At 39.8% G+C, this 13751-nt stretch overlaps 1 protein-coding gene across 1 annotated transcript; it reads right to left on the reverse strand.

Moving 5' to 3' along the window:
* Positions 1–1406: 1406 nt before the first annotated feature.
* larp7 (La ribonucleoprotein 7, transcriptional regulator) lies at positions 1407–13692 on the reverse strand. Its single transcript, XM_023820927.2, has 18 exons — positions 13307–13692; positions 10547–12260; positions 10212–10295; positions 9082–9165; positions 8775–8855; positions 8211–8500; positions 6849–7079; positions 6411–6511; positions 6179–6262; positions 5626–5790; positions 5339–5444; positions 4659–4988; positions 4301–4445; positions 4064–4209; positions 3577–3692; positions 3273–3432; positions 2615–2706; positions 1407–2105 (listed from the first exon to the last, which is right to left on the reverse strand). Exons 1-18 carry the CDS (start codon positions 13608–13610, stop codon positions 2028–2030), a joined length of 4311 nt encoding a protein of 1436 aa, XP_023676695.2. The 5' UTR covers positions 13611–13692; the 3' UTR covers positions 1407–2027.
* Between the last annotated feature and the right edge of the window lie 59 nt (positions 13693–13751).

Genomic DNA, 13751 nt, shown 5'->3' on the forward strand with positions numbered 1-13751 from the left:
ATAGAAAGAGGAGGGGGGGCTGATGCACAACTGAGCGAGAGGATCAATACATTAGAGTGTGTAGTTTGAGAAACAGGCTCCTCATAGGTTTTCAATTGGCAGATTCATTAAATAACATTGAAAGGGCAGCTCTGGGATTCTGGCCTTCTAGGCAGGATTGTAAAGAAAAAGCCATTTGAGATTGGCAAATGAATAGAGACTGGACAGAGGAAGATTGGAAAAAAGTGCTATGGATAGACAAATGTAAGTTTGAGGTGTTCGGATCACAAAGAGGACATTTTGTGAGACACGGGTCAAATGAAAAGGACGCTGGAGGAGTGCTTCACATCTGCCAAGCATCTGCCCCAGACCAATGTGATGGTCTGGGGCTGCTTTGGTGATGGTAAAGTGGGAGATTTGTACAGGATAAAAGGGATCTTAAAAATTTCATCCCACAGCTACAAACTATGCAAGAACTATTTAAGGAAGAAACTGCCAGCTGGTATCCTGTGTATAATGGCGTGGCAGCACAGTCACCGGGTCTCAGCTCTACTGAGCTGTTATGGGAGCAGCTTGACCGAATGGTACGTAAAAAGTGCCCATCAAGCCAATCCAGCTTGTGGGAGATGCGTCAGGAAGCACGTGGTGAAATCTCATCAGATTACCTCAACTAACATCTAGAAGGCAGTCATTTCTGCAAATGTAGGACTCTTTGACGAAAGCAAAGTATGGAAAACACATTTATTTGAATTTCAAATATAATTATTTCTGATTCTGTCAACGACTGTTTCCTATTTTAGCAATATTTCTGATTCAAACTAATTTCATGTGTTTTCCTGGAAAACAAGGAAATTTCAAAGTGACCCCAAACTTTTGAAGTTTTGCAATATAAATTCATGACTATTCAATTTCAAATATTGCATTTTTTGTTTTTGATTTACATTTTTGAACAGCTGATCAATGTGTTTGTCATTACATTATGCTTTGCTACCTCAGTAATCTTTTTATTAAAACATTGGTAGTCTATAATATGGAAATGAAACTGTTCTCTTCAGTTTCCTAAGTGAACTTTCATGCATGGGACACTCAAAAAAGCTGGCGTTGACAATCTGACCACAAGTACTTCAATTCAATGAATCAATTTAACTCACTAAAACCATATACAAATTAATATGCACTATATCCTTATCTTCTTTAATATTAGATGTACCAATTACAGTAATTTGAGGAAGTGTAACATAAAATTGGGAAACAATAAATCTTCAAATATGCAATTTTCTTTAGTAAAAAGGTTTCATTTTTGTTTTAAATATATGGATATAATTTTAAAAGGATTTTGGTTAATTTTACAGCACCCTCCATTGGGGGCATTTGTGTATCTTTACTACACCTCTTGCAAACTAAATGGAATATTGAAAGGAACAAGGTAAACTCACCCAGTGAGGATGTTTATTGATTTAACATGAAAGACAGAACAGTTTAAAAGGCAATTAAAACAGAAAATGGTGCGAAATGCATTGTACATATTTACATTATATACAAATTCACAGATTACTAAAAGATCTACCATTTCACTACAGCAACATTCAATCTGCAAACGGTTTTTCACCACAACCTCGTTCAAATCAAAGTGTTCAAATAACTACCCTGAATATAATTCTTATAAGGTTTGTAAAAAACATTTAGTTTGGAGATTCAAAGGCTGTAAAACAAGTACAACCTCATGAACCATTAGTTTTATATGTGGGTAATTTCTAAAGCACAAGCAGAAGTCAAATTACTTTCGGATGAGACAAAGCTGCTCTTCTACTTGACGTTTGTTTAAGTCTAGGTCGCGATTCCACAGATTAAGCCAACTGCAGACAAAAACGGATGTTCCACTTCAATCGGAGGGGGAAAAATAGGTTTCTGCTCAGTAAATGCAATGCCAGACCGAGACAATCCTGACACATTTGCTTGGTAAAGTTGTTTTTGGAGAAATGTCAATAACACCGTTAAGATTGAGAATACTGCATAGAGCTCCAGTTCCTCGAAAGGAATTTCCATCTTCAGTCATCTGAGAAACGGATGTGCTTGCTGGCCTCTCTGGCCCTGGTGATGATTATTTTCTCTGCCTTGGCAATCAGCTGTGGGAAATTAATCAGCACGGCCAGCTCCGATTAACATTTGGTGCGATGGAAAGCGTGTAGACAGAAATCTGCTGGAAAGTTCCAGAGACACACTGACAAGTTATTTAAAGCAGGGGTGGCCAATCTCATCCGCAAAGGGCCGGTGTGTGTGTATATATTTGTGGGAGCGTTGCGGAGGACCCCATAATCCTCTGGGCCGGTGTGTATGCGGGTTTTCGCTGCAACTCCCTAATTAGATTACTAACTAGAGGACTAATTGGCTGAAAGAGTCCTCACACCTGGGTTTGAACAGCTGACCTACAAGTTATCCCAAAAACCTGCATACACACCGGCCCTTTGCGGATAAGATTGGCCACCCCTGATTTAAAGCATTCAAACACCTAAGTTACCAAAGGTCTAGGCATGTCCAACTATATCAATGAATGACATGATGATGAATGTACTGCAACAACTTTCTACACAAAAAACATTAAGTCCACCTTCAGCACAATCAAGACCAGACATACCTTTTCTGTGCCTCGTTTTTTATCCCTGGGACGATTAAGTTTGGCTTGTCGGTCGACCAAAATCTTCTGCCAATACCTTTGTTCATGGTCACCTTTGAAGACAACGTAATATGCATCGTTAAAAACGCACATTACTACCATTATCTAAGCTTACAAATCATTATATAGTTTGGCTATATAATTCCCTGCACTAAGATTTGAGGGGAGGAGGAAAGGAAGAAAGAAAAAAAAAAACAAAACTTGAATTTTCTTCAGAATAAAATAGCATAAGCAGTGAAGTGGTGGTGAAGAATGGCACAGATCAGCAGCCATGACATCTTTTAAAAGAGGAGATATTGTGGATAAACAAGGTTAAATGACGTCGGTGGTGTGGTGGTACTTTTCGCAGTTTAAAATACCGACATGTCTATTAAAAATAAGGAAATGCCAAATTTATACTGATTATTTACTTCGTCATAAAATGCCTCATTAATATTTCAACTGTATTACTAAGCTGTATACCAAACCGTGGCTGTAAATAAATATCCATATAGTACCAAAAAGCTGGCATCTGTTTTGCCCGTCATCTGAAGCCCTGGTGATTATTGCGCATGCGTGATATATCGATATGATATCGGCCAGCCCTAGAATAAAGTACAATTTGCTTTGCAGTACCCACCAGAAAGAATCTCCAGCTTCCAATTGTGCTTCTTCTGGATTTTGGAGTGGGCCAAGATGACAGCCTTGGCATCCTCAGGTGTCTTAAAGCGGACGTGTCCCTCAGCATCCCCCTCTAAGATGTCCACATATACCGCAGGAGATACCTCCGAGAGAGCATCCTGCACAATTCAGACAATCCAAGGTAATACACTCAACCGTCAAAATCATACAATATTATCATTGACAAATCCAGAAAAAATTGAGAGAAAACATATCGTAGAAGTTGACAATTCAAATTCCTTCTATGGATCCAGAAACAGTACCTTGATGAACTTTCTGCCAGGCAATGGCTGACTGTGAGTGATCTTGATGATGACTCCACTCTCAAACTGTGGACCAAGGGAAGTTTCCTTCTCAGCGATGGGAGTTTTGTTAGAAGCTGAGAGCCACAGAAAAAAAGGTGTAATTAGAAGTACTGTAAGGAACGACTGTGCATTGCGTGACAAACTTGCATATTTTTAAAGACGCTTCCTAATATACTTTCCCCAAAGTAAAAAAAAATAATAATAATATTGGAATTTAACAGAAAGGGTTAGACTGGCATAACATTAGTTTGTTGTGATACAATTACCACCTGAGCAGGGAAAAAAAATTCAACAGATGGGGAAAAAAAACCATATAGTATACAACCTTTAACTGTATTATGCATTAAGAGGCAAAAAATTAAGATTCTACACAGCCGTAAAAACGATAAATTTAAGTCAATTCCTTTATTCCATTAAAGAACTCTGGCAGAGTAAGCAAACTTACCAACAGGCTGTGTGCTCTGCAGAATGCTTTCAACCTCCATTTGGTCACCGCCCTTCTGATTGATCTCTGTCACGGACTTCTTAAGTGAGGCCATGCTACGCTTCTGCAGTGTCAGATACTCCTGCTTCAGCTTGAGCCAGTCTTTCCTGTTATGGAGAGAACAGAGGAGAATCGGCCAATGGGAAGTGACAGCATACGTGGAAAGTCACTGCTTGGACCTGGCAGCAATACACTTACTTGGACAGAACTCTCAGAGGAATGACTTCTTCGCCAATTTTAAGTCTCTCCTTGTGCTTCTTTTTTCTTTTCCTCTTGGCTTTTAATATGGAGTCGTCTTTCTTATGGTCCTCCTCTTTCCCAGTCTCCTCTTTAGCTTCCAGATCTAAAAACATACAGACCAAAAACTGCTGTCCCCCAATGTAGTTTTGGTAGGACACCAAACAGTTTCAACTGCTATCAAACAACATTTCAAAAACTTGAGTTCTATTGAACTGGATCCTTATTTCAGACTTCCTTAAATACTGGAAATTCTACATATATTTTCTCATCAAGCCTTCTGACAAACCATGAAAACTTTGAGAGAACATGATCTTACTCTTCATCTCCACCTCAGCAGACTTCTCATTAGCGACTTCCTCCACCTTATTCATCTTCCTCATCTTGGATGGCATCTCGCCTTGGCCATCAGCTACGGAGCCTTCCGTACTGCACGATCTCTTCCTCTTCTTCTCCTGCTTGCCCAGGGTCTTCTGGGTTTCCGAGGTCTTGTCCTTCTCCAGGGGATCTTCCTTGCGTTTCCTCTTCTTGTCAGTGGTCTCTGTCTCCATCTCAGCCCCAGGCTCTTTGATCTCTGGGACAGGCTGTGAGCTGCTCTCCTTCTGATTGACACGCAGCTTCCTTTTCTTTTTCTTCTTTTTCTCCTCCTCTACAGATAGCAGAGAGGGTTCGGCGGCCAAGCATTTATATTTGCGGCTATGCAAACACTGACAAACAGCATTTCACTTTTTCCAATATATAACAAAATATATTAAATCACTTTTATACATTTATACCGCAGCATATTTATTCAATAAAAGCTCCCCCCCCCCCCCAAAATGAAAAGGTACCACTTCTGTAGGAGTACAAGTCATCTCCTTGCACTTGACCCTACAACCTTCTAGTCAGAAAATATACATCCTTACTTATTAACTTTAAGAACTTTTAGTGTGATTAAGACATGTGTCTGCCAACCTTCTACCCTGGAGAAAACAAACCAGAGACGTTTGCCAGACCTACCTGGGACAGGTTCCTCAGGTGCTTGGAGGGGGATGGGCTTGCTCTTCTTGGTCTTTGGGAAGATGCCTGCTTTCCTAGGAGCATCCTCAGGAGGATTGTTCAGCATCTTAGGGTGAGGTAGCAAAGGGGAGTTACCCATTTAACAGTGAATGGTTTGGAGAACATACGAAAAATCTGAATTTCACTTATCCAGACAAGACCTTAAAAACCTGACATTTCAAGTCCACGCACCAGCTTTACAAATAAACATAACAAGGTCCAGACATATACCTCCACATTTTCCGTACCTCTATCGCTTTTTGCGCCTGCTCCTCTTTCTCAAACTCAATGAAGGCAAACCCCTTTGGCTGTCCAGTAGACTTGTATCTGGGAATGCTGACATACACAACAGTCCCACACTTACTAAACACCCGCTCTATCCAACTGTGAGTCACATTCTTGGGCAACAGTTCCTAGAGAACAAGAATACAAAAGCAAAAAAAAAAAAAAAAAAAAAAGCACAATGATCAAACACCATGCCATCAAATGGTGTAAATTACCATAGGTGGAACAAATGAGCCCATCATGTCCCTAATGTAGTCGCAGAGTGTGCAACATGCAAAAAAAATATTAAAATACAAGCAAAAGTATGTTCATAGAAATTCGGATTACGTACAAAAAGCAGACATTCATATAAAACAGACTCAGAACGGCAGGCTGACCGAAGAGCGAAGTGTAAAACCATGTTTACTTCATTGCATACCCTGATTATGGCATCTATTAGAACTACATGCAGTGTGTGCACAGCTCTGCAAAACCTTCACCATGTCCGACAATGACACCCATACAGCAGACATTTACCACATAGACTGTACGCTGGTCTACATTTTTTGGATCCTCTCCAACAGGATGCTGTCGACGCACTTTTGTTCCTTCCAAGTTGATCTGAAAGTGAGAGCGATCACTCTTTTTAATGGTGACCTCATCTTAAACCCACACATTGTGAAAATACCGCATGTCCCTCATTCTGCTGACTCTTCTGGGTAGATAAACAGAATTCCCATATCACTGTCCAAGATTTGCTGCAGCCTACCTCAACCACAGATGAGTTTTTCAGAGCTCTTGCAATCAGCTTGATATCAGTAGTCATCTTTTTCATCCGGTTAAAAGTAGTTAAAATAGAAATATCAACATCTACAAAAAAAAATAAAGATTAACAGATTAACAAGATGTTGTAACAGAATGCACATGTGGGAATATCAATACAAATCTTAGGTTATCATATAATAAAGAAACAAACTTGTGCACATCCATTTTATTCAAAAAGCTCCAAGACTGCTACAGATATTATTGGATGCATTTAGCTGTGTAGGTTTAACTCAGTGTTCTCTCGTTGTCCATTGGTACAGGTGGATTTTAAGAGGAATTCAGGAAAATTCTTTTTACAAAGCACCAAAATGCAACAAACAACTTGCATAATACTATATATGAACTGGATAGACACCATACTGCATTCATGAATGACACTTACATCCATCCCTGGACTGTTCCACGAGCTGCCTCAAGAATCGGTCCTTGTGCAAGTTGACATCCCCAAACCAGAACTCCACCTGCTTCTTCACGTCAGCCAGCAGTTGCTTAACACGTGATCGCTTCTTCTTCTCGCTCTCAGTTTTCTTCCCTGCTTCATCTTTGGCCGAGGATTCGCTTCCAACAGTGTTTTTATCAGAACTGATCATCGTCTTAGCCATTAATGGCTTCCCTATAGAAAATTTCAGCCATTAAATCTACACAAATTTACACCGTGGTTGGCTTCGCACACAGATAAAAAGCCTTGAGTTGCTTTTAATGTCGCTTGATTAACTAATAGCAAGTAATACGTTCATAACTGATAACCAGATACCTATTGATAAATCATGCAATTTACCACCTAAGCAACTTAGATATTCGTAAACGTAAACTAATATCTTAGCTATTCACCTTCAGTCGGTTTTTGGTACACAAAAAAAAAAAATTCAGTTATTAACAGCTGACTAAAGACATACAACTAGAAAGCTTACTGAACTTTAGAGCAGTCACTCACATGAAACACCTGAAACGTTTTTGGCTAACCAGCTAAGTTAGCAGCAACGCACACGAAGTGTTAACTAGCTATATGCCACGCAAAAGCAGCATATTGCATATGGTTTCTGAGAGAATTTACCTTATTTTTATCTGCGCATGGAGAAAAATGTTGAGACTTTCTGGAACTTTCACGTGTATATTTTCTGGCCGCAGGCGGGATTTTCTAACCAAAAAAATGACTCGCTATCAAATACTTCCTCACAACAAACTTATTTATACACAGTACAGACTGCATGAGACGCCAGCCGCAGTGTTTTAAAATAAAACAAAAAACATTCGGTTGTTCCTACATACGTGAAAAGTTAGTAGACCGTAAATTGAAGATTTGAATATATCGGCCATTCAGCCTTTCCTGTGGACGTCGCCGGCGCGTGGTGATGACGTCGGCCGAACGCAGCGAAGCAAGTCAGGCGCGCGGGCAGTTCAATTTTTCATAAGAATAAATGCATGCATGAATATATCTTTACACTTTTAAATAAGTTATTTATTTTGCAGGTCGGAACGTTTTAACATTTCAAACATGCATTAAAAACATACAGTGAGTTAAAGGTACCATTTAAATACAATAAAAAAAAATATTTAGCAAAATACAAATAATTAAATATTCCTAGCAGCACTTTTTCTTTAAAAATATTTATTGAGAAGAATCTATGGATTTATGTTATTCATCAATTACCCCCATTACCGATTTACAATGACACGTGATGTTTCTGCTTTTAGGGAAACGATATCTCTCATAATGACATTTTCTCGAATTTTGCCAGCTTACGTCGCTCGTCGTCGTCGGCACTATGCTCTATCCTCGTCTTGATCAGTTGATTCAGCTTCTTGCAGAATGCCTTCACCCAGTGTATTTCCACTTGAAGGAGGGATTTATTACAGATCTTGCCAAGGATTGTCAATAGCTTCTCATTAGTGCTAACTTCACATCTCTGGAGGACCCATCTGGCCCATTCCTCCCAAATACTATCCCCAGTGAAGCTAATAATTACCCGTGAGTCGCCAGAGGTGCTGTTGAGGGTGTCCGTTTCCTCTTGACTGATGTTATTCCAAATGGCGCTGCGGGAGGGTAGTCATTTTTACATTCCCCATGATTCAATTGCATGTAAATAATGGCTAATAATATCCTTCCATAGTCTCCGTGTATTGACAATTACTGATCAATTGCCATCACGTTCTACGCTCACTGAACATATTTATTGTTTTGTTCAAAAGGACAATATTATGAAATACTTAACTGAGAGTAAACTGTCTCATAACAAGCCAAATGGAAGCTAGGCGGACAGAGCATATGGGAATGTTATAATAACCACAGCAAGCTTACAAAACTTACACGACTTTATCTAGAGAAGTGAATGAGTTGGGATCAGTAAACGGAGACAGGCCTTGATATGTCACTTGGTTTCCTTCCATCCTGTGAATATATGAAGGAAAGATAGATCAGCCATCATCTTGAAAGGCTGAATTTTGTAAAATTAAATGATAGTGACCTAGAGCAATGAAATTTACACTGTCTTCGAGGTATTTTATTCGGCTGCAAAAGGGCATAGGACTGTACAGAAATATGTAGTAGAATTGGTGAAATATATAAATTTTATAAATATCAATGTATCACTTGAAAAGAATCTGGAGGAACTTACCATATCTCTGTCAGGGTTTGATTTGTTTTCATAGCTTGAGTTAGAATCAGCATTTTGTCATCCGTAATGTTAGTCCAGCCTATGCTAAATGTGAACCAGGTTGTAGGTTATTTGCATAACAGTAGTAAAGTATTCTTTATTATTGTATCATCAGAACAATGTGGTTTCATTGTTTATGTAGTATAGGACTATAATAAACGATTCATCTTCCATAACAGCGTATTGTACAGGGTCACCATGCGCCTGGAGCATGTCTCAGGTATGCCACTCCATTTTAATTCTAGAAATATCCAAAAATGTTTTTGCATCACCATTTTTTATTTCGATGAAATTTGGCATGTGAATAACACATTCCTTCTAGTGCTCAGAAATATTTTTATATATATATATTATATATATATATATATATATATATATATATATATATATATATATATATATATATATATATATATATACACACACAGTATATATAGTTTTATTTCCCTTTAGGAATGCCTTTTTTACACAACGGGTAGCAAAAAATGATAATTCGGAGTGTTCTCCTAAGAGCTGTCACTTGACAATTACAGCTAAATGGATACAACTAAATCAACTACAGCTTAATGGGAAGTAGTTTTTCATGCTATTATCAAATACAACTTTTGCATGTCTTTTTCTGCTTTCAAGGTCAAAGTTCATCTTACAAACTGCATTTTTTGCTACTTTAGTTATCTGAATAACACATTTTTTGTTTGAAACAGGTAAAGAGTGGTTCTTCCCAATTAACTGAAGAATGTCCCCTCCCTCAACATGCTTTTTTAGGCTCAAAATGGAAAAAAAAACTTACTTATTGCCTAGTAAAGATATGTATATCCCAGAGGGGAAATTTAATAAAAATAATAAACATTTCTGAGTGCTAGAAGGTATTTGTAATTCACATGCCAGACTTCATCAAAATCAAACATGCTGATGCAAAGACCACTGGTTGAATTAAAATGGAACGCCCCAGGCAGCACAGCGCACAAGGCAGGGGACATGAGATACAAACATATATTTTCAAATATTGTTTTTTAATACACTTCAATAATCAAAGCAATAAATTCAATAACAAGCACTGCTCAACATTTCCATGAAAGGAGTCCCCTTACCCTAGAATCAGTAGCTTGCTTGATGACTGCAAAATCTCAGCAAGCACGTGGACTGCTTCAGTGTCAAGATTATTATCCCCAATCCTGAATTGTGAAGGAAGTGTTAATATTCCACCCATCATATCCACTAATCCAACACCAAATAGCCCACCCAGTTCACATAAGGATACGTTGGGAGTGCATTAGAAAAGCCACACAAACTCCAAAATCCAAATTCAAGAGTTAATATTCCACATTTTCATATATACGTTTTCTCTATGACGTTTGTTATGACATATTACAATTCGGTTTCTCTGGGTACTGTATCAGACGTCACAGGTCACAAGTGAACTCACCAGAGGTTCTCACACCTAAGCAGGTATGGCTTTAAGTCCCTCAGAGACTCTGAGGTGGTGTTGGTTCCTGTCAGATCCAGCTCAGATATCTCATCATCCATGAGGTTCAAAAAGTACTTTAACACAGTATAATCCATTGGGCACAAGGTGTTGTTGCTAATGTTCACACGCAGCACCTTGGGGTGGATCTGCTTGGCCAGGGAGTCGTTCTGCTGTTCAAAGAAACAGTGGAGGTGATTTAGTATGTGGCTCCCATTTTCACAGTAGTTCTCGATCTCTGTCAGCAAACCAGACAGATAGGCCTCTGCTTTTTCACTCCTCTCCAGCAGCAGGTACCGCGAGAGAAGGTTCCAGTTACGCTCGGCAAGCAGCCCCGAGAGGAACCTCTTGAACAGGTCAAGATACCCGAAGCTCATCTCTTGACCAGTGTCAGTACTGGGGTCAAGGACGTCCATTGAGAGTTGATCTCCCAGGGTGTAGTAGAGGGCTGCGAAAAATTCCTGAATGGTGAAATGTGCAAATGAGTACACATCTTCCATGCAACCAGGCTCTTGAGCTAACGTCTTATCTAGAAACGCACTGATCAAATCACTGTTCGCCAGCTGCCGGATCTCCGCGCTGTGACCGTAAAAGAGGGTCTCATGGCTCAGAAGCTTCACATAGGCTAGCCTGCCCAAGCTTGAAATCGTCTCAGACAGTTGCTCTGACCTCTCAGCATTAGCGTGGGGTGACCCCAACCTGGGCCGAGAGTGTGACCTCAGCAGGGCCACCAGATACTGTGTGTAGACGTCTGTCATGGTTTTGGGCGTCCCGCCAGAGAAGCCATCACTGTCATTCAAAACGGTGCACACAATGTAGCAGAATGCAGGTATATAGCACAGGGTCAGCAGTGGATTGTTAGCTTTTACGAAATTGAACATCTTCAGGGCAAGAGTTGGTTCTTCAAAGTATCGAAGGAAAAAGTCTTCAATTTCTGCCATGGAGAAGCCAGTAAGGAGGACAAAGCAGTCAATACAGCCAATAGGTATGTGGCTAATGGCGGTAGGTCGACTGGTAAGCAGCACAGAGGCCTCTGGAAGGAGCTCACTCTGCATCAGGCTGGACAGCACCTTTACCACCTCATCCTTCTCATCAGGCTCTGTCACAAACTCCTCAACCTCACACTCTCTGTAATGCTTGAACTCGTCAAACCCATCCAACACAATCAGCAGCTTGTCTTCATTGGATAGGATGGTGTCCATCTCCTTAGCAAGATGGCCATTTTTTTGTAGCAGAAGTTCCCGAAGGCTGATTGGCTGTTTGATTAAATTTAGGTCCCTGAAGGTGAGGTGGATCACAAAGTCAAAGCCCAAATGTGCCTGGTTGTTTCCAAAATCACTCAGAATCTTCTGGACCAGGACTGTTTTACCAATACCTGCTACACCCGTCACAAGAATCTTTTTGGCTGGTCGGCTTCCAGCTGTATCTGAAAACAGGTCTGTCGATTTAATCACTTTCTGTTCAAATGCGTGACACTGCAGGGAAATGCGCTGTTGTCCAAAAGCTACAATCTCATGCTTTTTGAGCTCAAGGCTGCGATGTCCTTTCATAAGCAAGAGATTGATGTAGTGTTCAGAGAAGAGGATTTTCTCTCCATGGCGAGTGTTGTAGTAGAGCATATATTCGCTTCTCCGTTTGAGGGTCTGTTTGTGCTTTTGTATTAGTTTACAGTAGTCTAGAGGAGAGGAAGATTTTAATTGGTTAATGATATGCATATTTTTTGTGTCTAAATACATTAAATATATTTATTTAAAAATGAATACATAATATCGTTGTATAAAACATGTTTAATGTGTATTTATATAAATGCAACATTTTTGTATCTCAAAGTCCTAAAACGCTAAATAGTCCAAATCCAAATTGAACAAATAAGCAAAGTAAGAAAACTGTTAAAACTTCTATTTAAGTAATTTTAAAAAATAGTCAGGCATAACTCCATGTTTGAAACCTTTAAACTGATAACACTGGTTTGAAAACCATTAAGAAAACTCAAAAAAACTTTTGTTCACAAATTCACACCGCCTCAAATGTCAGGGGGCATAAAAGGGGATTTTTATTATAATGTCATTTTAAAAAACAGTGGAATGGATGTTACGTCATAACGACCCCAAGTGATCTTCAGTTAAAAGGTTAATGGCTTTAACTCAAATATTTACAAAAATTACCATTTCACCTAAGCTGAGGCTTGCAGTTCAGTCAAGTGGAACAATCCATGGAAAAGCGTGAAAATATTGTAATATGATAAAACCCTTTTTATTATTAAACTCGGCACGCCATGCATACACAAAATTTTATGCTGGTGTCCAAGCAGTTGTCTGTTTAATTTGAAATGAGCTTGAAAAGACATGTGCCACAATCATAATCAATATGACCACTAAATGTAATAAATAAATTACATAATTAGGAATTAACAACGTCTGATGTATTGTAGACACAAACTCTTACTTGATAAAAGTGTTAATTTGAGAAAAATAATTGTAAAACGTATTTCTTGGTGGTGCCACCTGACGTTTTTTTATTTTGTGAAAACTGTCGTTCAACCTAACACATTATGTACCCCAGCTATGATGTATATATAGAGCGCCCACAGTTATAAAGTAATAAAACTGTAGTTAGTTGTTGATAAAAGTGAGCTGGTATAAAAACATACCGAAAAGATTTTGTGTAAAGAATTCCCAATTATAAGCGATAATAGAGATATTTCTGGAATGGCTTTCTTACTATCTGGTTGTTGCTGTTTCATTGGTCCAGGCTCGGTCAGGCGGCTGCACAGAAGGCGAAACTCTGCTGCCGCCTCCTCCCCCTTGCAGTCCACGATGTCCAGCGTCTTTCGGACCTGGGCTCGAGGTCCCCCCTCGCACAGGACTTCCTCCCGGTCGTCCCGGGTGAAAACGTCCCTCAGTAGCAGCTGCTCCAGCAGGGAGCCGATGTGCTCCTCCAGCTGGTCCACAAGCACGACCCTGCACTGCCTCAGCACCCTCAAGTTGGGCTCGGTCTGGCCGCCGAGCCACAACCCTGCCGCCATCACAGACGCGCTCCTGCGGGCTGGCGCGGCAGCCGTGTCTTTTAGAGAAAGCCGGCCCACAGCCGCCTCATCTACACCGACTGTTTATCGTTCTCCAAAACACAGAAACTGCGGCAGTGACGTTCTCTGGTCATGCTGTAT

This window comes from Paramormyrops kingsleyae, chromosome 12, assembly GCF_048594095.1.
Source record: "Paramormyrops kingsleyae isolate MSU_618 chromosome 12, PKINGS_0.4, whole genome shotgun sequence".
NCBI lineage: Eukaryota > Metazoa > Chordata > Actinopteri > Osteoglossiformes > Mormyridae > Paramormyrops > Paramormyrops kingsleyae.